The sequence below is a fragment of the Humulus lupulus genome, chromosome 4 (genome assembly GCF_963169125.1).
Source record: "Humulus lupulus chromosome 4, drHumLupu1.1, whole genome shotgun sequence".
NCBI classification, from domain to species: Eukaryota; Viridiplantae; Streptophyta; class Magnoliopsida; order Rosales; family Cannabaceae; genus Humulus; species Humulus lupulus.
This window is the reverse complement of record NC_084796.1, coordinates 242,639,721-242,664,503: the sequence shown is the minus strand read 5'-3', so window position 1 is coordinate 242,664,503 and position 24,783 is coordinate 242,639,721. Positions and strand designations below refer to the sequence as shown.

Sequence of the window (24,783 nt, the reverse complement as noted above, 5' to 3'; positions counted from 1 at the left end):
GTCCTCATCTAAACCTTATAGTATAATAAATATTATCTTAATATCAGTCATATTAATCAAACCTTAGGTTAAAATTAATATTCTTAAACTATAGGTTAAACTTAGAAAGTCTATAAGTATTACTATGAGTGTCCAAATAATTCTCGGTCTGAACCAAAAATCCACAATTACAAAGATAATACTATACATACTATAATACTACTAAATAATTAGCTAAGTAAAGTTCTTGGACTCTACAAAGTGTATGTCCTACCAGCGCTTGCATATGTCCAGCATGCGTGTGTCCGACCAGCATTTGCATGAGTGGTCAGTAGGAGATATGGGTCGACCAGATAGAGGAGGACTAAGTCAAAATTCCCAGAAACGGCTTCAACAAGAACCGGTCTTGGCACGCGCGGGAATCTCTCATTCTTCCCACAAATTGGGGGTTTTGTTACATTTTGAATGTTTTTTGTAATTTAAATGTAATAAATATAATAAAATATCCTGATTCTAGGGGATATCAGATGTATGATTCTAAGCCTATAAATATATGGCTTATGGGATCAGAAAGGTTCTCCTTTTTTTGGGACTTTTGGGAAATTTTGGGTCTGAGTTTTCTAGAGAGAGAAAGTGCTTGTATCTAGAAAAATTCTTGTATTCTTGTAATTTGTACTGAAGAAACTCAGTTGGCTCAGTTCATCTGATCTTGAGTACAGATCTATAAATCACAACTCTAAGTGGATTAGGCTATTACCAACATATTGGGGCTGAACCACTATAAAAATTGCTGTGTTATTTACTTTCTGTTTAAAAACCGTCTGTGTCGTTTTATTTCTCTTGAAGGTTTGTCGTTTTTGACGTTCTGACGTCGTTGGCCAAAAACGCGATCAACAAATGCCTAGCATTATTTTGTATTACACCATACTATTAAGCATAAAAAGTCAAATTTCCCTTTAAGAATTAAAACAAAAATAAAAATTCTTAATTTTTTTTACTAAATAGAGTACATGATTTTTTTATTATTGAATAGATGCTTTGTCTAAAAATAAATAAAAATTGATGCACATGGTTATGATTAATTTAGAAAATAAAAATCGATGCACATGGTTATGAGCAGTTTTTCTAAAGGTTTTGGATTATTTATTTATTTATTTGGCATATAAATACCATAATTGCATGATCATTAGCTTAAACAAAAATATGAATAATAAAATTTGCATTACTTTACAATGAAGAGTTTGATCTAATATATTCATTTTAGATATAATAATAAAATATTATTTAAGGTTTGTACCTTGTTCTCACCTTTTTCGTCACTTTAAAGGTAGAATAATATAATGAAAAAAGTTTTGTAGTCATCTATACTATTGTTATCAACACTTAATTAGACTAAAAATATCCAGGATTGTTAAGAGGTATCAGTGGTGTCAAATATTATAAAGAGATGGTATATTGTTATTGGTGCAATTCAATATCAGATCTAACATATTTAAATTTAATAAGTATTATGGTGTATCATAGATGTTACATCATGTGGTGTTGGACACCTTAAAATGTCAAATAACAATACTTAAAAATATCATTAGGGACATAATCAACCACTCGATATTAAAGGACTTTCATTTTTATGCATTCCTAATAATTTATTTATTTTCCATTAAATAATTTTATCTCATTAGACTTGACTTTCTCTTTGAGTACACACCAAAAGCTGGCCATGCTTATCCTCGAGCCTTTTCACTACCTGATCTCTCATCTCATCCAAAAAGAAAATAATATTTTTATTAATTATTTTTTAAAAAATAGAATAAAAAAAAAAATCTTGCTTATTTCATTTGAAAAATATTATAGAAATTTTTTTTCCAAAATTGCTTCAAATTACTTATTGATCAACAATTTTAGTCAACTTTTTCCCTTAAATTTTCTTGCACATGACTCCCATTATCATATTTTCATTTTCAATATCAAACGACTTGAAAAAAGATACCCAAGCTTTGCATTATTAGAGAGAAATGTATGTCATAATACAAAGATAAAAATTAAACAATTTTGAAAACATAAAAGTTTGGCCTCATATATTTCATACATAATATATAAGACTTTTTTTAAAAGAAAAAATCAAGCTCAAGCTTCTTCTTCTTCCTATTTTTTTATGTTTATTTATTGTAGGTCTTTGATACATTGGATAAACTAGAATCTATAATAATATTTATTTAAACGTACCTAATTTCTATATATTATTGTGTATTGCTATTTGTTCTCAGGACAAGTAGTATTTTTCTTTTTCTTTTTATTTTAACAAAAAGAAATAACAATAATTTATTTTCTCTTTATTTTTTACCGTTTCAAAAGATTATACAGAAAATCATATTCAGAACAGAAATCAATCAAGTTTTTGACTGTGAATTGCATTAAGCAAAACTTAAGTACATGTTTTTCTTACAGAGAAAACAACAAAAAAGTCTCAATTATTTTTTTAATTTAATTATTTAAAATTCTGTTGACACATTTATTAACCGTTATATCTTTTTAAATTATTAGAACTGTTTAAAACAATTGCATGATTTCATAGAAGACAATACTTTATCTTCAAAATAATAATCATTTTATTTGGAAGAAAAAAAAAGTCTAAATGTGCCACACACACGCCCGTGTCACGTGCCTTCCCATGGCCCTTGCCCACTCACACATCAACCATGGGAACTACAAATATGTTAGATTTGTATTTATTATTATTTTTTGGTCACAATAAAATAAGAAACGGGTGAAAATTGACTTTTTTTTTTAACTGATTTTGTACTTAAGCCTATTTTTTATATTTTTTTGCAAAATGCACTTCTAAAATTTAATTAGTTGTTTAAATTTTTTGATTATCTATCTAAATTTTCTACCACCTATTTAAAATATGAGATAACATTTTACAAATAACTATTAAAACTAGACCAGAGTACATAATAACTTTAAAAAATAAGTAATTTTACCAAAGAACCCAATAAGATTCATTTAAAAAGTTTATAAGGTCAACTTGTAATCTTAATTTCAAACTTCGTTAGAATAACAACTCTTTATAAATTGCTTTTATCAATTTATTTGTTTTCAACGTGAAATTAGTCTAGTCGTCAATACTCTTCTTTTACTCTTACACCAAAAAATACCAACAAATATACATAAATAGACCTAAATTATGTGTCACCATATGCATGATCTAATTTGGTTATAAGTTCGGTAAAGTTAAGAAATAACTAAAGTAAACCAAAAGAATATTTCTTCTTCATCTTTTATTTTAAAGGATATTTATTTTTCTTTGAAAGGAACGCTTGACAAAAAATAGTATTGGTATGGTATGTGAGATGTTTTAAAACGTTTAGAAAAGTCTCATTATGGCGGCTGGCTCAAAGTGTCCTTAACTTCATCGAAGGGTCAAAGTTTGCTTGGTGTACTCTTCCTCTTTTTTGATAAACACTTGATATGATGATTGTATAACTATAATGATTGAACTATAACTTGTTGAAGACAACTCCATTAATAGGAAAAAATAAATAAAATTAAATATATAAGTCGAAGGCTTGTAAAGGAAAAATTAAGATGAGGAATGAGGTTTGGTGAATGTTGGTGGTCATTGAGTAGCAAAGAAAACTGTCTTTATAAGAGAAATTAGTGAGAATAATATATTTTTTTGTCTAATATTTTTTGTTTTCTGACCTAATTTTAATAATATTTTTTAAAATAGTTTTTGTTTAAAAATTCGATTAATTGTTAAATTTTTTTGATTGGTTGTCAAAGACCGACTGTTTAAAATTTTCGACTTATTATTTGAATTATCATATACAATTTTCTAAAAAAATTATCAAAACTAAACTAAAATGCAAAATAACTTATAAAAATATATCATTTTGCAGATAAACTATTTTATAAACTACCAGATACTCTAGCTTGCACGTTCATTCCAAAGTGATGTATTTGCATGAATTTTTTTTAGGCAATATGTGATATTGGGCCTTGTTGGCATCTCTTCCAAAAAGTGATTTTTCACTTTTAATGCTTAAAAGCAATTTGGAGGGATTGATTGGATTTACCACACAAATAAGTTTTTCATTTTAATTTCCAAGAAGCTACATGGAGTAGCTTTGGTAGAAATAGTTTCTAAAATGCCAAAAGTTTTTAGCTAAACGCAATCCCAACCAAACCCAATGTATGATTAATTCTTATGCATACATACCAAAAAAAAAAAAAAAACATGTATGAGCTATTGAATGGTAATTTGAACATAGAATACATTTGGGATATGTCCAACCTTCAATGAAGGATCAACTCGAAGTAGGGAAGTGCTCGAAAACTATGACATAGATAGAGAGTACTCGAAGACTATGATGTAGATAGAGGGTGCTCGAGATACCTTACAAATCACTAAGTATCACCTCCTTCGTAGCACAAGTGTTCATGTGTAAAAAAAAGATTGAACGCATATGCGTGTCGGATGAAGACTATCCCCAAGAAAGGGGAGTGCTCAAATATGATGACTACAAGCATTAAAAGACGACCAGAATTATGGAGATACGATCTCATAGCAGTGCCAGATTCACTCACAAAGTGTAACGGGGAATAAGTTGTTGGAAAAAATTGAGTGAATGAGAAATTAATGCTTAAAATTGTAATGATTTAGCCAATCACTTTGATTAAAGATGAGATTATCTGAATAATGTGTGATTTAATCTTATTGATTTTGGCAAATCACTTTGGTCAAAATTGAGATATCATAATATTGTGTAATTAATTCTGATTGATTGTTAGAAAATAACTTTGGGTAACAACTGATATTACCAGAATAAATGTAATTAATTCTGATTGATTTTTAGAAAATCAATATGGGTAACTGTTGATATTAGCAGAATAAGTGTGATTAATTCTGATTGATTTTCATAAATTAAGATTCTAGATTTGTTGGATATTTGGGCATTAATGCACTTGATTCTCACACATTTTCAACTCTCCATGAAGCTTATAAAATAAGGCTTCTCCTCTCATTTTAGGATACACAGATACAAAGTATCACATACTTAGTATCTTTCTCTCTTCGGTCTCTGTAGTATTTTATGGTGATAGAGGAAAGATTTGTTTCAAGTTCGCCTAAACAGACGCAGTGGTGCTTTCATCCTGCTTGATATCTGTTGTATCCTGTGAAGTGGTTGCTCACGAATCATCTAGCACCGTTCAAGTAGAGGGGGAAAATATGCTTTAAGGGTGTTTACCGAGTTTTTTAGAAACTAGAAATGTATTAAGAAATAAGAGCTAGAAAGAAATGATCAAATATAAACAAACTGAGTTTTTACATGGTTGAGGAGTTAATGAGTCTTAGTCCACGAGTCTATTGTATTAGATTTAAGGGAGTTTTTGACAATGGAGTTTTCTGTAAGTTTTAGCAGAGTAATTGCGTAGAAGAGAAAATCTGGGACCCCCGCTCCAGTGCACAACTGATCCTATTTATAAGTAGTCAGGTGCAATAGGCTTGGGTCGAACTAATCCGGGCCCAATAGGGATGTAATCATAGTTTGCTCGCTAATGGAGCCATAATACAAAGAATGTTGCTTAATAAAACATAGTAATCTGGGCCCATTAGGCCGGCTTGGGCATGGCCAAGCCTTACAATTGCCAATGGTACGTAGTTTTAGACTGGTCTGCGTGGGCTTCTAAGGGGATCTCAAGGACATGATTTGTCAGAGTAGTGGCAATACTGTTTCCTAGGAGCAGCGTACATTCTGTGTGTAACCTCTTCTACAAGTTAGTTAAAGAGACCAACTTCCGTGTTTCTTGGGGACATGTCAGCGTCAGGGAAGATCAAACTTGCCCTATCCGGACGTCTGGTCCGGATTCCTTTACTAATGTCTCAGTTCATTTATCGAAGCCCTGGTTTGCTCACCAGGACGGGTTCATTCTCGACAAGGTCTATTCCCAAACTAGTGAGTCTACCATCTTTATTGGCATCCCAGAGGATACGAGTAGGTTGGGACCGAGAAGATGAGTTAGACCTGCACCTTGGTCCCGATTCCCTTGTTATGGTCGCACCCATCGAATGTTATTGGGTTCATTGACGATTGGGCTATTAACTCTTTCTTCTTCCCTGTTCATCGGGCTCAGGATGGGCTTGGATCTCTATGTGGGAGCCCATGAACCCATTGTGTGATGCCACGTGTCCTGGAGGAAAACATGGATAACAAAAGAAATCGTGTTTTTGAGTGCCTCGACTTTGGTTTATTCTTCCTATTGAATTTTTTGCATTTCCGTTCTTCAACTAAATATATTAATATATATTTCGTTCTTCTCCACTATATTATTTATAACATAAGAAAAGTTGTTTAGATATGTTTGTGTAATTAGTCACCCGATTTGAACAATTTGAGTGTAACAAACCAAGTAACCATTTTCAAATTATGAGAAATTCTTAGTACACTGGTCACTCTTTATATAAATAGATGATAATATAACTCATTATGAGTATGTTAAAACGATGTTAAAATTGTAACCCAAACAAAAAGAGAAATACTACACACTAATAAATATAAGTTTTTTATTTTGAACCGAACTACTATAAAATATTCCCTCCTCCACTTTACCGCAAACACAATTATTTCCTTTACAAAATAATCACACGGTTAACACCTACTAGCTACATACATTTGTGGCATATTTGTTACTAAAATGGAATAAAAACATATAGGGTGCACAATATTTATAAGATACACTATAAGAGTGTTGTTTCAAATGTTGGTCTTAACATAAGTAATATTTGAACCACTTGCTTATTAAAGAGCGAAATAACATTGTTAGGGCTGCACACCAAATTCAAAACCCACTTGATGTAAATTGCTTCGAGTGTAATCTGCCTTACTTGAGTCAATATTGGTTAGGCACATATAACGTTTTTAGAGTATTATTTATTTAGGAAAAGAATAATTTAATGACTTGGGCTCCATAACAAATAAGAAAATACTTTCTATCCTGATTGAAACAACATCATGAGCTGATTTGGCACAAAATAATTGAGAATTGCTCAGGGTCATTATTGGTGCCTAACAACACAAGTATGTGACATATATCACTATTGGTGCAATTTAATATCGGATCCTATTTATTTGAATTTAATAAGTATTATGGGGTATTGCTATTGGTGCAATCCACTATCGCAATCATGTGATGTCACCTCATATAGTGTTGGACATATTAGAACAACTCCAATGGTAGCTAGCCCAGTAGTTGCTTAAAATGAATCATCCCAAAATATAAATTTTTATTTTCTCTCTTATCCACATTACTTTTGACAACTTTTTCCATAAAAATGTTTCAATGCTAAGCCATCTCAAAAGTTGTCAGCTATGGTCCCACACATTATTATTTAATATATTATTTTATAATTATAAATATTGTCACACTAAATTTTTTAAATCTATATATTAATATAAATAAATATTACATAAAATTTAAATTAGACGAAATTTTGATAATTTTGGGAATCCATTCTTAAGAAAAGAAATTTTGTGATATTAATAATTTGGAAGAAGAATGTATGAAATTGTGTGAAAATTGAATGAAATAGATGAATATTTATAGAAAAAATAAATAAATAAATTGTGTGCCAACAGTAATAAAAAATGGTAATAATTTAGACCATTTTTTTATAATTGTGTCCCAAACATTTTTTATGCAACGGTAGTAATAATTGTGTGCTAGTCATTTTTTTACCTACATAGATAATATATATATGCATAATTTAAAAAAAAATAAAAAAATAGCAACCGTTGTGTGACAGGGGCAGCGATTGTTTCAAATTTAAAAAGTAATATCTCCAATACTAAGAAATTTTCTATACCCGCAGCCTGTCAATCTATGTCATTAAGCTACTACTTTAACCGCATACATTGGACTTACTTTTAAGATGTCAAATAACAACACTCCAAAATAATTAGATACTATCTCTATTGAACTTGGTGCAATTTAAAAATAAAAAAGTTTATAATACCGAATCACAATTAAATAGTTCGTTCGAGTTGGTCTTCAAAATGAGTAGCATTACTCAATAAAAAAAAAGACATGAAGAAATACTCTTTTTAATATTGTATTAAAAGAAGTTTTTTCCAATAAAAATATAGTATTTTTAACAATATTTAACACTATAGCGCTATTAGCACTATTGTCAATCAATGTAACCTAGGTTAATAAATATACAAGCATTATTGTCATGTACAATCAATGTATTGGAATTAGAAAAGGGAAACTCTTGTGTTTTGGTGTTCGATAAGTGACGAAGCTTCCTAGGTGGGTCCACTTTGAACAGTCCAAGCCCAGTTTTCATAGTCTGTTCTATCTGTTTGTTTGGTTTGCTTGGCCCACTCCCACAAATAAGTTTCATTAGTTCAAATTGAATAAATCCATATTTTTTTTCAGAAAAAAAAAAAATCAATATCATGGGTCCTACTGTCCTAGTGTCCTACTCTCTCAATAGCTATCGATTTGTTCTATCAGAATCTTCAAATGTTAATTTTCTTTTTCTTAACAAGGGTCCCCAAATTTCAAGCTTTTACTAATTGTTCCCCCCACTTCTTTCATTTCATGGGGACTCATAATGTGATATAGATAAGTACTTGAAATTGTTCTTATTAGGAAAGGATAGCATTTATTAAGGACATGTCCATTATAATAAATGAAAGCAGTTTGACACTTCTTTCCTACATTGTATTTTACCTTAAAATGTATATTTATATATTAGCTATAATTAGTACAAATTACACTGAATATCTAATTTTAGATATGTTATTTAATTTTTAAAAAAATTTTATATCCAATATTTATTTAATACTACCAATTATACCTTTGAGACATACATGCCTTATATGTTACTAATGGGTAAAATTTAATTAAATTTATTTAATAGCTAATTTTAATTAGTGGGTACTTATCAAGATTTTCCTTGTATGTAATATTCAAGATTTTTTCCATAATAAATTTTGTAGGTTCATTGAAAACTCTGTACAAGTGCAGAGTTAATAAAATTTGTACAAGTGATGGGTTGGTGGGAGCCATATTTTTTTTATAGTATTTTTTTTAGTATATTTATTTATCATTTTTTTGTTTTATTCAAATTTATAAATTTGAGTTCATAGTGGAGAGAAGAAAAAAATAGTTGATGCTATACTATCTGTTTCTTCTTGCAACATAAACTTACATTCTAAGAAAGATGAAGTGTATAATTTTTATCACCTAGTCATATTGCTAGAGATCACATTGCATAGAGAGTGATCTCATGCATGGTTTTGGGCAATCTATATCATTATATATAAATGGGTTTTCTCTCATTGGTGATTCTTTACAAGATTATCAAACCCAAATCTATGTGCCCCTTATGATAGAATAGGAGAAAAAAAACTTATTATTCACTTTGATCAATGAAGAGTAGTTTGCATTTCATTTCTTCACCAAATCAGTTCCACATAACCGATGAGGATGTAACCATTAATGAGAAATCATAGTGATCCATTTATTTGCAAATTGCATCATATAATTTTAAGTTGTTTGGTATTAATTAACTAAACATGAGAAGTTTAAGCATGTAATAGGGTTGTGCAAAAGTTCTGGCAAACCGCCAAAACTAAACAAATAAAAAATACAACCCGAATAACCTGACAAAAATTTAAACCGCCAAATTATTATATTAGATAGTTTGAGAATCATACCAACTTGCCTAATATAATCCGAATAAAACCGATTAAGAGTTTTTTTAAATTTTTTTTTTTATAAATACATATATTACGAATATTATTACATATATTATATGTAATATTAAATATTGTTTTAAAATTTTTAACAATGAATTTAGAATATTGTTTTAAAGTTTCAATTTAGAATAACATGTTTAAAATTTAGAAGATGTATACTATATTTTTAGTTTGTTGAATCAAATCATTTTAGTATTTAACAAAAAACCTAAGATTGATTTAGGAGGGTTAACCCGACCAAACCGCTCAAAACATTGGACGGGTTAAACATTTTTTTTCTTCTTAATTGGATAGGTTAGAATTAGATTTTTGCAGCCCACTTTTTACATTGGGTTGATTAAAATATGTTATAACCCCAATGTAACGAATAAACAATAGGTAACAAAGTGGTATTATTCTCTTATGCCCGATTTTTGCAGCTCAATTTTTGCATTGAGTTGATTAAAATATGTTATAACGCCAATGCAATGAATAAACAATAGGTAACAAAGTGGTATTATTCTCTTACTATTATAAGAGTTTTTTTTTTATGGGTATACCTAAAACAAGAAATAATTATAAAAATACTAAACTTAAAAAAGTAACTCCAAAAAAAAATATCACCATAACTAATATAATTATACAAATATCAACATTTTGAAAATTAATAACAAAAGTACCGATAAATGAACTTTCTCCATTAAACACATACGCCAAGGGTAATCTGTAATTGTTTTCTTAGTTTTATATTACATGGAAACAAGTTACTTAAATATAAGTACCAGGTTACCCAAAAATCAAACTCACACACCAAGAGTAATCTTTCGTCATTTTCTTAGTTTGTTATATATTGGATGGAAATCAGTTACCTAAAGTCCCATTAAAAATATAGGTAACAGTTACCCACCAATCAAACACATATGCCAAGTTACTCTAATGGTAACATGTTACCCTTGATGGTAACTCAATCTGGAAAAGAAAAAAAAAAACTAATCTTCTACGTCCAAAAAAAACTGAAAAAATATCGTAAAGAATATTTAGAATTATACATCTACCTTTAGCAAAATGTGACAAAACAAAATTTAAATATTTTGCTGGTTAAATAACAAAATTGTTCAGACAAAGGAAATGTTGATTGAAATATTTACTCAACGTATGTTTCCTATGAAAATAAAAGAATATTAGTCCGATAAATGTTTCAATTTAGAAATGTCTGAACATAAAAAGAAAAAGAAAAAACAACGGAGGAAAAGAAAATAGAGAAGTAACTTAGCACTCATAATGTAAAATAAGTACATATTCAAGATATTTAAAAAAAAATAATAATAAAAAAAGTCAAAAAAACACTCCAATAGATTTTCCCTTTTACATTTTTTTGTGTCTTCTCTATATTTTATTTTAATAATTACTATTCTTTAAGAAAAAGTAAATAATATTTCTTTCCTCTCTCACCTCTCATTCTCTCCCTACTCTTCTATATATTTCTCGTTATTTCGTATTTAAAATGAATAAAAAAGATTAATATAAAGAAAAAAAAATAAGCCTGTAATGTGAAAAATGGATGTAAAATAAAATAAAAAATATTTGGTTATGTATTTTAAACAATGAGGTAGTAAAATCATATCGAGTGCTCAAATATTGGAAAAATAAAGGCATAATTATCAAGGACATGATCTCTGTATAAGCATGGTGCATTCTCTTGGTTGTGTGAACTATTTAACAAAAAAAACTTATAAGTTCACGAACTTGATGTACAAAAAACGAGGGATATCAGCTAAATACAACATGATTCAGTAAAACTTGTACATTATAATTTAAAACACAAAGATACAAAACTATTTCCTTCTTCTATGATGAACTATATATTCAAGTAAAAACGAACCTGCAAATCAAGTAGGAATGCGAATTCTCCATCCGCTTCAGCCGCCGTTTGCTGCATAGTGATGCATAAACTGTAAAACCTTGAGTGAAAAAGTGAGCAAATATCACTGTTTTGCCAACTTTCAGAGCAAAAATGACTCTGCCATCATTATTCCCCTGGCCCGTATAAAGAGAACGATGAACTGGTCTCAGTCTTAGTAACCTGCATTGCCATATGCAATGTTTTATTATAATGCAGACTTGTACATAAAATGAATATTAAAGAATTCCTCCCTGCCTGCCAATTAATGAACATTTCAAGGAAAATTATATTAAGTTTCAAGATATTATACCATGAGCAACTATTGTCCCAGCATAATATTTTTTTGGAACTAGCCTCCCCATCAAACCCTACAATATTATCAAACCCTACAATATTTGAGGACCATGAAACTATAGTAATTGCTATGTAGGTATCCAAGAGAACTCGAACCTCAAACTGCGTGAGAGAAAACCACATATCTGACCATTTGAGCTACCCATGTCACTGTTTTTTAGTATAATGTCTACATATACCCAACTAATAACTTCAAAGTTCTTCAAAAACTTTGAGAATCGATAGGACACAAATCACAATATTTTGAGGACCAGCTCCCTACATGTACTCCTACTAACTATCACTACTTGATAAAAGCAAATGATAACAAATATAAACTAATTCATAACTATAGCCTAGCAAGTATAATTTCCATACATTGTCATAATAGTATTTTTGAGTATCAATCACATGCATTCATTCAGTCATTTTAGGAAAATTAAAACAGTGATTCAGACAAATACCAACCTCAGATGTACGAGAAAGTCCACCTGGAAGAACAGGGGCAAGCGATGTCCAAATGATGGGGTCTACTAATGGATCGATGGTGTTGTAATTGGTCATCAGTGGCGCAGACAAAAGAGGAGACAATGGGAACATATTCATATTTCTCTGCAGAGACAATCCTCCACTCATTCCTAATGCAGCTGCATATCTGTCACTTGCCCCATCATGATTAGTAGATTTCTCAACCGCTTTGCCATAGTCCATTTTGTTCATAGTATTTTTGTTTTTGTTCTCATCGTTATCTGCATTGCTTTCTTGTTTTTTTGATGCTTTCTCTTGCAAACTCTTATAGGCTGCTGACCGCGATAAGATGCTCAAGGCAGATACTTTTGAACTTTTATGCTGTTTTACTTCAGGAGACACCCCTAAACGAGGCATCTGGTATGGTTCTGTAGGCTGGACTGCCCATTCCAATGTTTTAAGCTCACCTCCAATATCTCCAGCACAACCAAATTTAGCATCTTCAGATGATTTAACACTGCTTTCTCCTTGACGATTTTTGTTTGGACCCCACCACTTGATGTAATTTGTGAAATCTATCTTTCTTTCAAAGCATAAACTACCTACAAATTCACTATCTGTTGCTAGATCATCACCTGTACCTTTAAATGAGATGAAACGATTATGTCACACGAAATACAAATCCTAGGGCAGAATTCAATGGAAAAAAAGGGGTGGTGAACAGCTCTTATTAGTTTTTTTTTTAAACTCCATGAGTTTAGAAGTAAGCACTTACCATAATGTATGCTATTAAGGTACTCAGATCCAGCCATACGACCAAATGATGGTTCCCAGCGACTGTACCAAAACAGCACCAAATAAAATAATGAGCACAATAAGAGAGTACAGCACATTGTATACAGAACACAAATGAGTGATATTTATATTGAAAACACACCTTGAAAGCCCACGGTATTTAGAGATTCCTCTTGAGAAACCGCTACTTTTTCTGTAAAGGTCATTTGACGTAAGCTATAGAATAGTTTCAGCTAAAAAAAAAAAGGGTGACATACGTAAAATATACACCTTCGAAGAGAAGCAAGGTATTCCTCTCGTGAAACATTTTGCATTTCTTCAAGATCCCTTGTGTAATCTGTGACCTACAAAAGTTTTTGAACGTTCTTAAGAATACCACTAAGAATCATTAAGCAGATTGACTCAAAGAATTATGATTAATATTTTAAAAAATCCATATTTATCTAGAGGAGCAAAAGTCCAAAAGCAGAATGGAATCAACGAGTTCATCAATAAGTGAAAAATAAAATTAAATAAAAAGGTCAACAGAGATTGTGGATGCAAATGTCAAATGAAAAGGAAAAAAAAGTTTGTAATAAGAAAAAAGGGCAATCGGCTATCTCACTGGAAAGTTAATTAGAGTGCCAGGACCCCAATATTTTAAGGCAGCAAGATCATATGCTCGTGCAGCAGCCTCCTCGTCATCATACGCCCCTGTAAATAATATGCTATTCAATGATTGTCAATGTGAAATATTATCATAGAATTATCAAATTCGAAAAAGAAAAACTAAAAACACGGAAAAGAAAGTGACGATACCAACATACCCAAGTATACTGGAATGTTGAATCAACGGGCCAACCATTCCATGCAAAAAAGAGTTTAAACAAAGTGTAAGATTTCTCATAAACAGCAATGAAATTACAAGTTATAATACAGTGGCACTCATACAAGCGTGTTCATTGAGAGAGAGAGAGAATGAGACCTTGCTTTCCCTTCTTATTCTGGTTCTGGTTCCAGGTACTTTTATCCCAAAGATGAGCTTCATAACGACCCGTCCATCTATGTCTAAATACTCATAAGAAAAACCATACCATCAGCATAATTACAGTTCTCCATACTTCTTGTTTTTCACTATTAACAAAAAATTCAAATTTTACACTACATACTCTAACAGAGAATCTAGAGCAGTGTAATTTCTCATCTAACATAAAACCCCATCCAGTTCAACAATTTCCTCAATAATCAAAACAGGCAAATTCTCAGTAATCATTTTCTTATTTTTCATTTACACCACTAAAGAAGCTGAAAAAAATAATAATTCAAAGTTAACGTAAACCACTAACACTCTAACAGAGCAGCTAAAACAGTGTCATTTCTCATAATACGAGAAAACCCATCTCAATTCAATCATTTTCTCAGCAACCAAACAGACCAATTCTCTCAACCGCTCTCTCCATACCTGGTAACTCCACGGTAAATGGAGCTCCGCTTTCCAGCAGCACACGGAGGCATTTTACTGATTCTCTCTTTGGCAGTACAACCCCTCTCTTTCTTGGCTTTCTTCAGCCCTCTGTACAACAAAAGCTGATCATTCGCAATCACAGCCTCCGAAGTCTCTCCTCCTCCACCGCCGCCACCGCCGCCGCAACTAGATTCTGGCTTTAAACCAGGATCAGAGGAAGAAGAAGCCATGATCGACTTCCCAAACAAAACAAACCCTAAATTCAACTCAACCAGAGGAGAAACCAAATCAAAAAATTGAAAAGAAAAAAAAATTACAGCGAGAGAGAGAGGGAAACGGTTTCGAGTTTTATGGAGGGTTCACTGTGAAAAGAGTTGGAAAAAAAAACTAGTACCCTCGCTACAGTAGAGAGACAATGAACGAAAGAGGAGTTGATGCGAAATTACGAATTTGCCCTTATTCGCGTTCGAAAGGGTAGAAGGCGGTGGAAGAAAAACCGAAAAGGTGCAAGGGTTGTAACGGCTAGGATGGGACCGGGGGTGTTTTGGTAATTTGGATTTATTTGAATATTTTTTTAAATTTATGTTTTTGTTTTTATTTTTTTGTTTACGTGTTAGAGTTAGAGACGAGGAGAGAGAGCCATGTGGAGGCCAACACTAGATGTTTCCTAATGTCAAAACCTAACGGTGCTTTCATCTGTTTACCTGTCAGGACTTTTTTTAGTTTTATTTAAAACCAAATTATTATAAATTATTTTGTTTTTGGATAAAAGTGTTCAACATAGTAATTATATGTGTACTCTAAAAATATATATATATAGTAAAGTTGTGGTTAGACTGGTCGTACTCAATTATTAATGAGTATAGGGGTGTTGTCATAGTGAGAAATGGTTAAAAATGAAAGTTGTCATTATCAATTCATCAATCTCGAAAATGTTCTTTAATAATAAATATGATTATGGGGTTTAATGATGACTTAAGTTAGAAAATGGGATAGACTTTTCAATTTACTTACTTAATATTCAAATAATTCAGTTGGTTATAGCTTCTAATTAGCTTAATTAAGTGTTTAATCTTCTTTTATGTTTGATTGTTAGCATATTGTATAGAGAATTGCTGATGAGCACTTCTCGTGCCTAACATTATAACAATGTGTCATATTGTTATTGGTGTAATAAGTATTATGAAGTATTGCTAATTAATCATAAGGTGTCACCTCATGTGGTATTGAATATTTTAATGTGCTAAATAACAACACTCATTATATATATACTAGCACACGATTTATTTAAGTGTGTAATAAAAGTGTATAGTATGTATTGATTTGATACATAGTATTACATTTGATCCCAAATTATATTTGTTTGGGGTAATTTTATAAGAAAGAGATTATAAATATATCTCTTCTATATAATAAGTGTGTAGATAATGGAAATTTTTTGTTTTAACAGTTTTTTATTTTTTTTAATGTTAAATTTAACAGAATATTCTTATATTTAACAGAATATTCTTATATTTAACTGTAGTCTGTAAATACTTAAACTTAAATAAAATAAAATAAATAATTAAAAGAATTAAAATATGATATTTTTGAGATATTTTACCATGATAATTATTTAAAAATAATAAATAATTAAACAAATTAAAACATAATATTTTTCAGATATATTACAATGATAATTGTTTTAAATTAATAAATAATTAAACAAATTAAAATATGATATTTTTGAAATATTTTACAATAATTATTTAAAAATAATAAAACCATACGTTATATAACTTAAATAAAATTTAATTAAACTTAAACTCACTTATTAGAATAATATCATATTAAACATATAATATAATTTACTGTGAATTAGCAACAAATTGTTTTTTTTTTAAAACTAGCAAGAAACTTAAATTTAAAATCAACGTATAATCTATATATATATATATATATATATAAATGAGAACTTTAAGGAGATGATGTGACACTCTAAAATTACTCAAAACTATTTTTTCTATTTTCTCCTTTAATCTAATTTTTTTATTCATTTTTAATATTAATTATTTAAACTTTTCAAAGAGATGATGTGACACTCTAAAATTACTCCAAACTATTTTTTCTATTTTCTCCTTAAATCTAATTTTTTTATTCATTTTTATTAATAAGGAGATGATGTGTCATTCTAAAATTACTCCAAACTATTTTTTCTATTTTCTCCTTTAATCTAATTTTTTTATTTATTTTTATTAATAATTATTTAAACTTTATTTTTTTAGATATTTAAATAAGATATTTTTTTTAATTAAATACCTAATAAACTAACAAAAAATAAAATAAAACAAAAACTACATTAAAAATTATTTTTTTAGATATTTAAATAAGATATTTTTTGAATTAAATACCTAATGAACTAACAAAAAATAAAATAATAAAAAAAACTACAAATATATACTACAGAATATATTAATAAAATAACATCTTTGAAGCGGTATATAAAAGATTATCCAAACGAGTAATCAACATTTTGATAAAACACAAGGTCCACGAGTTAATTTTAAAAAATAAAGGGTCCAAACGGGTAATCGGCTAAAATACAAAGTCCAAAATGGTGTGTATATATAGTTTACTTTCTATAAAGATTTTTAACACTTTGAATAAATACATAGTCCAAAGGTTAATTTTTAAAAATAAAGAATCAAAACAAGTAATCGGCCAAAGTATAGTGTTCAGATAACCAATCTATCTATTTCTATTTTTAACATCTTGACAAAACTTGAGGTCCACAAATTAATTTTTAAAAATAAAGATCCCAACGAGTAATCGGCTAAAATACAATGTTCAAAATGATGTGAACCCTTACAAAAAAACATAAATTATATATAATTTAATTTTTATAAAGAATTTTTAACCTTTTGAATAAATATATGGTCCAAATGTTAATTTATAAAAATAAAAGGTCAAAACGGGTAATCGGCCAAAATACAATGTTCAAATAATCGATCTATCAAATCCTATATTTAACCTTTTAACAAAACACGAGTTCTAAAAGTTAATTTTTAAAAATAAAAGGTTCAAACGGGTAATCGCTCAAAATAAGTCTTACACAAAACATAAATTTCCATATATATAATTTAGACTTTTTATAAAAAAAAATCACGCAAAGCGTATAATAATGATAATAATAATAAAAAATAAATGCACACGTACAACAAATTTTTTGAACTTTGTTTTCGGTACTTTAATTATTCAGAATTTTTAAAAAACTTGCAAGAGATTTTATATACAATGGACACCATTATGAAGAAGAAAAAAATTGTATTCAATACGCCCTCACATGTCCATATAAAGAACATGTTGTACGAGTAGGTTGAAAAAGAATCCATGTCGTAGCATTTTCCTAAAAAGTATTTTAAAATATGTATATTTTTTAATAATTACAAAATACTGCGCGAAGCGCGGTTATGTTTTCTAGTTTTTTAAATAAATGAGAGCTTTAAGGAGATGATGTGACACTCTAAAATTACTCCAAACTATTTTTTCTATTTTCTCATTTAATCTAATTTTTTTTATTCATTTTTAATATTAATTATTTAAACTTTATTTTTTTAAATATTTAAATAAGATACTTTTTAATTAAATACCTAATAAACTAACAAAAAATAAAATAAAACAACAACTACATTAAACGTTATTTTTTTTAGATATTTAAATAAGATATTTTTTGAATTAAATACCTAATAAACTAACAAAAAATAAAATAATAAAAAAAACTACAAATATATACTATATAATATACTAATAAAATAAAATCTTTGAAGCGATATATAAAAGATTATATGGTGTGGTGATATATAATTAGTTTGGAAAAAACAATAGACACTCTATTATGTTAATCTATATCTATATATTATGCGTAATGATCTATATATATATAAATGAGAGCTTTAAGGAGATGATGTGGCATTCTAAAATTACTCAAAACTATTTTTTCTATTTTCTCCTTTAATCTAATTTTTTTTATTCATTTTTAATGTTAATTATTTAAACTTTATTTTTTTTAAATATTTAAATAAGATATTTTTTAAATAAATGAGAGCTTTAAGGAGATGATGTGGCACTCTAAAATTACTCCAAACTATTTTTTCTATTTTCTCCTTTAATCTAATTTTTTTATTCATTTTTAATATTAATTATTTAAACTTTATTTTTTTAAATATTTAAATAAGATATTTTTTAATTAAATACCTAATAAACTAACAAAAAATAAAATAAAACAACAACTACATTAAACGTTATTTTTTTAGATATTTAAATAAGATATTTTTTTAATTAAATACCTAATAAACTAACAAAAAATAAAATAATAAAAAAAAACTACAAATATATACTATATAATATACTAATAAAATAAAATATTTGAAGCGGTATATAAAATATTATATGGTGTGGTGATATATAATTAGTTTGAAAAAAAAATAGACACTCTATTATGTTAATCTATATCTATATATTATGCATAATGATCTATATATATATATAAATGAGAGCTTTAAGGAGATGATGTGGCATTCTAAAATTACTCAAAACTATTTTTTCTATTTTCTCCTTTAATCTAATTTTTTTTATTCATTTTTAATGTTAATTATTTAAACTTTATTTTTTAAAAATATTTAAATAAGATATTTTTTAAATAAAGGAGAGCTTTAAGGAGATGATGTGGCACTCTAAAATTACTCCAAATTATTTTTTCTATTTTCTCCTTTAATCTAATTTTTTTATTCATTTTTAATATTAATAATTTAAACTTTATTTTTTTAAATATTTAAATAAGATATTTTTTAATTAAATACCTAATAAACTAACAAAAAATAAAATAAAACAACAACTACATTAAACGTTATTTTTTTAGATATTTAAATAAGATATTTTTTGAATTAAATACCTAATAAACTAACAAAAAATAAAATAATAAAAAAAAACTACAAATATATACTATATAATATACTAATAAAATAAAATCTTTGAAGCGGTATATAAAAGATTATATGGTGTGGTGATATATAATTAGTTTGAAAAAAAAATAGACACTCTATTATGTTAATCTATATCTATATATTATGCGTAATGATTGGAACACACTTAAATTGCACACAATTTTTACACACAATGATATATATTTAATCTCAACCACATAATCAAAAGTGATGCGTCCCCACTTAAGAATATCTATGACTAAAATTGAATATACATCATAGTGTGTAAAAAGTGTGTGCAATTAGAGTGTATATATAACATTACTTGTATATTATATAAGGGAGAGCTTCAATGAGATAATGTGGCACTCTAAAATTTGTTTTAAAATACTCTATCTATTTTATCATTTAATCTAATTTTATATTCATTTTATAGATTATAATAATCTATATATTATATAAATGAGAGCTTCAAGGAGATGATGTGACACTCTAAAATTGCTCTAAAACACTCTATCTATTTTCTCTTTTAATCTAAATTATATTCATTTTATAGATTATAATAATATAGTAATTTAAAAAATTGTAAGTAGTTACATATTTTTTAATTTTAAATAAGATATTTACAAGATATTATTATTAACTCTATCTATTTTACACATTTAGAAAACTAAAATTGCTCCAAAACACTTTATCTATTTTCTCATTTGATTTAATTTTTTATTCATTTTATAGATTATAATAATATAGTAATTCAAAAAAATTGTAAGTAGTTACATCTTTTTTAAAATTTAAATAAGATATTTACAAGATATTATTATTTACTATATATTTTAATCGTTTAAAAAACTAAAATTGCTCCAAAGCACTCTATTTATTTTCTCATTTAATCTAATTTTTTATTCATTTTATAGATTATAATAATGTAGTAATTTAAAAAATAATGTACCATGCACGTTTTAAAAATTATGTAGTTACATATTTTTTTAAATTTAAATAAGATATTTACACGATATATTATTTACTCTATCTATTTTACACATTTAAAAAATATAGTAATAAAAAAAACATAACTACTAACTACGCCTATATATAAATTAATACATTAATAAATTAATGAAGTAATGTATTTTACGTAAATATTGTTTTATTTTAGATATATGTGTTTTAAAAATGTAGTTTAAAAATAGCATATATCTATAGATAAAAAAAACATAAAGAACTATTAATTAATACTTAAATATCTAAGTTTTAAAAAAATTAAAAAACAAAAAGGTAAAATTTCAAATTCCAAACCAAAATATATTAACAATTAAAAATATCAATAAATATACACATCAATATATATATACATGATATTAATTTGATTAAAAATTTATTTAAAGAGCTGTTAAAACGTAAAAAAATTCAAATTCAAAACCAAAATATATTAACAATTAAAAATATCAATACATATTTACATAATATTAATTTGCTTAAGCATTTATTTAGCTTCATGACTTGGCTCTCAATTAGTCAAGTGAGTAATAATCAATCATTTAAGTTTCAAGGTATTCAATCTCACACTCTCTCTCTATATATATATGAATATATGTGTATATATATAAATTGTATATCTAAAATTGTTAGTTTATGTATATATATATCATATTAGTATATATAAACAAATATAGAATTACGTTAAATATATATAGTTAAATTACAAAATGTATAAATTCAAATTATAATATTTATCAAACAAATATAAAATTATCTTAAATATATATTTAAAATTATTATAAAAAAAATTACGTGAAGGCGGGAATATTTTCTAATATATTTATATGATGTGACATTCTAAAATTGCTCTAAAGTGCACTTTCTATTTTCTTAGTTTTTCACATTTTTTAATTTGAATTCAAATTTTATTAGATATTTAGTTACAACAACTGTTTAATTAAATTATAAATATAAATAACTGTGAACTTTTCTTATTTTTTATTTTAATTTCCTAATTTATGGCTATTAATTAATTAATAAAAAAACTTTATCTATTTTCCCTCTTTTTTCTCATTTTTATTTTAATAATAATAAAAATAGATGTCAATTAAAAATATCTATATATAATAATAAATAAATAATCTATCTATTTTTATTTATAACTTGTTGACAAAATATGAGATCCAAATGTCAATTTTTAACAATAAATTATCAAAACGAGTAAACACAAGGTCCACGAGTTAATTTTAAAAAATAAAGGGTCCAAACATGTAATCGGCTAAAATACAAAGTTCAAAATGGTGTGAATCCTTAAGTAAAACATAAATTATATATATTTATATAATTTACTTTCTATAAAGAATTTTTAACACTTTGAATAAATACATAATCCAAAGGTTAATTTTTAAAAATAAAGAGTCAAAACGAGTAATCGGCCAAAGTATTGTATTCAGATAATCGATCTATCTATTCATATTTTTAACATTTTGACAAAACTTGAGGTCCACAAGTTAATTTTTAAAAATAAAGGTCCCAACGGGTAATCGGCTAAAATACAAGGTTCAAAATTATGTAAATCCTTACAAAAAACATAAATTATATATAATTTAATTTTTATAAAGAATTTTTAACCTTTTGAATAAATATATGATCCAAATGTTAAATTTTAAAAATAAAGGGTCAAAACGGGCAATCGGCCAAAATATAATGTTCAAATAATCGATCTATCCAATGTTGTATTTAACCTTTTGACAAAATACGAGTTCTAAAAGTTAATTTTTAAAACTAAATGGTTCAAACAGGTAATTGCCCAAAATAAGTCTTACACAAAATATAAATTTCCATATACATAATTTAGATTTTTTATAAAAAAAATCACGCAATGCGTATAATAATGATAATAATAATAAAACATAAAAGCACAAGTACAACAAATTTTTTGAACTTTGTTTTCGGTACTTTAATTATTCAGAATTTTTCAAAAACTTGCAAGAGGTTTGATATACAATGGACACAATTATGGAAAAAAAATTGTGGTCAGTACGCCATTACGTGTCCATATAAAGAACATGTTGTACGAGTATGGTGAAAAAGAATCCATGTCGTAACAATCTCCTAAAAGTATTTTAAAATATGTATATTTTTTAATAATTACAAAAGACTGCGCGAAGCGCGGTTATGTTTTCTAGTATTTAATATTACATTAAACATATAGTATATAATCTCTTGACACTCCCAAATTCAAAAACTAGAACAAACATAAACTTAAACAAAAATAACTAAATTATTTAATTAAAATATGATATTTATTTCAAAATTTATATGACATTAATATAAAATTAATAAATTCTATAAATAAAACTAAGCAAACGTACATATTGCACGTTGCTTGTATCTAGTATATATATATATATTTAGTTATTAATTGGTTGTCAATTTAAAAATAACTTTAATTTTTGTAATACAATTTGAATGCTTAAATATAATATGCTTGGTTGATTTATTCGTTGATAAAAATTAACGATACAAATTCATACATGACTAAAAAATATATATATGAAAAAAAAGATTTAGATTATAAGATTATCTTAAATTTAATAATAAAAGTTGATATTAAAAAGAACAATATATAAGAGGAGTATAGCATGATTTAATTTTTATATTAGATAATAATAAAGTAAGAATATTCATTAAACTTCATTTAAATTGTGTAATACGCAAACATTTAACTTTCTAAGCAAGTATTATAGTTTGCGTGAGCTTGCTTTACACATTGCAGTTATAAGCCTTCTGCTCGCATAAAAGAAAACTAACACACTAAAATATGATTCTAAGGGTATAAAATTGTTTACTTTATCTTAAAAATATATGTAGGATCTATACAAATTATTAATTTCAACTCCAAAAAAATTGAACAAAATATGAGAACTATTTTATAGATTTTCATTCCCACATTCACTTTACCCCATACCAAACACCACTTTTTTGGTTGTGTGAAAGTTTTCTTCTTTCTATTGTTCTTGTTCTTACTGTTTTGAGTTTTTAATTTTCTTCTACATCTTTCTATTATTTATATTTTTAGTAATTAAGTTGTAATATTTATCTTAATCAAACACATTATTTATTGTATTTTTGCATAGAATTGTATTTTGATTTTACTTATTACCATTGAATAATATATATTCTCTAACATTTTTTACGAACACATCCCAAATAGATGAGTCACCCCCATGCAACAGTGTCAAATCATCTCCACACTACTATGCATTTTTTTAGCCACCTTATGTTAAATTTTTTTGCCTCGTTTATAAAAAGTAGGGCATGATTGTAAAGCAAGAACAAAATCCCTATAAATAAGAAAGAATCCCATAGAGGATGGTGTTCGAATTTTGGGAGAAATTGTAAAAGGAATAAATAATTTTTATTGTCTTTCAACTCTTTCTATTATCGTATTTCATATTTATTTTTAAAAGAACATTCCAATCCAAATTAATCTGCTTAACGAAAAATTTGCATTAACCGTTATTAACTAGATCAAAAAAGTATACAATCTTTGGTGTGCATTTATTTTTAAATTTATAATTAAATAATATTTGATGAAAGAAAATTATAAATAAGATAGATGATTAGTTAATTCATCTCATACCTATACTTATTATAGCACATAAGCAACATCTTTCCTTCTCTATTACTACCAAACGATTAGTAAGAAATCTAGCTTGACTATTAACTGTAAAACCTCCAATTACTGCATCCAGAGAAAGGCTCCATGAATACCTATAAGTACATTAATTGTTTCTGATAAGTTTGTAAATAGACAAAGAATATTTGTGAGATAATCAAAAGGAATGCTAGATTTTTATTATGTCAAAAAAGATGATAATAAGAGTACAAAAGCAACAAAATATATAACCAAAATTATAAGAAACTAAAAGACTAAACTACTTTTACAAATTAATAAAACTTATATTATTAACAGTTTCATCTTCAAAGCTACTGCATGTTATAACATACCATTGTTCTATCCACTTTTGCACTAATATGTATTGCATTATAAAAAAATAAAAAATAAAGGAAACTTAAATCAAATTTAAATATTGCTATATTTTATATTGATAAACTAAGAGTGTCTAACATACTAAATGGGCAAATTGAAACAACTTGTCACTTCTT

At 27.1% G+C, this 24,783-nt stretch overlaps 1 protein-coding gene across 2 annotated transcripts; it reads right to left on the bottom strand.

Moving 5' to 3' along the window:
- Positions 1 to 11,338: 11,338 nt before the first annotated feature.
- Positions 11,339 to 15,504, bottom strand: LOC133831461 (AP2-like ethylene-responsive transcription factor At2g41710). 2 transcript variants are annotated; one of them, XM_062261763.1, is made up of 9 exons: positions 14,669 to 15,504; positions 14,192 to 14,274; positions 14,034 to 14,042; positions 13,832 to 13,920; positions 13,498 to 13,571; positions 13,370 to 13,420; positions 13,208 to 13,269; positions 12,433 to 13,067; positions 11,339 to 11,811 (listed from the first exon to the last, which is right to left on the bottom strand). In XM_062261763.1, exons 1-9 carry the CDS (start codon positions 14,899 to 14,901, stop codon positions 11,758 to 11,760), a joined length of 1,290 nt encoding a protein of 429 aa, XP_062117747.1. In that variant the 5' UTR covers positions 14,902 to 15,504; the 3' UTR covers positions 11,339 to 11,757. The 2 variants fall into 2 exon arrangements, with proteins under 2 accessions (XP_062117747.1, XP_062117746.1); XM_062261762.1 differs by having other exon boundaries at positions 12,433 to 13,073; positions 14,669 to 15,497.
- Between the last annotated feature and the right edge of the window lie 9,279 nt (positions 15,505 to 24,783).

Excerpts from the sequence above, each read along its gene's own strand:
- LOC133831461 (XM_062261762.1), bottom strand. The coding sequence starts at position 14,901 with ATGGCTTCTTCTTCCTCTGATCCTGGTTTAAAGCCAGAATCTAGTTGC. Across the intron at positions 14,275-14,668 it reads ATTTACCGTGGAGTTACCAG|ACATAGATGGACGGGTCGTT; the intron begins GTATGGAGAGAG and ends ATGAGTATTTAG. Across the intron at positions 13,572-13,831 it reads GCACTCTAATTAACTTTCCA|GTCACAGATTACACAAGGGA; the intron begins GTGAGATAGCCG and ends AAACTTTTGTAG.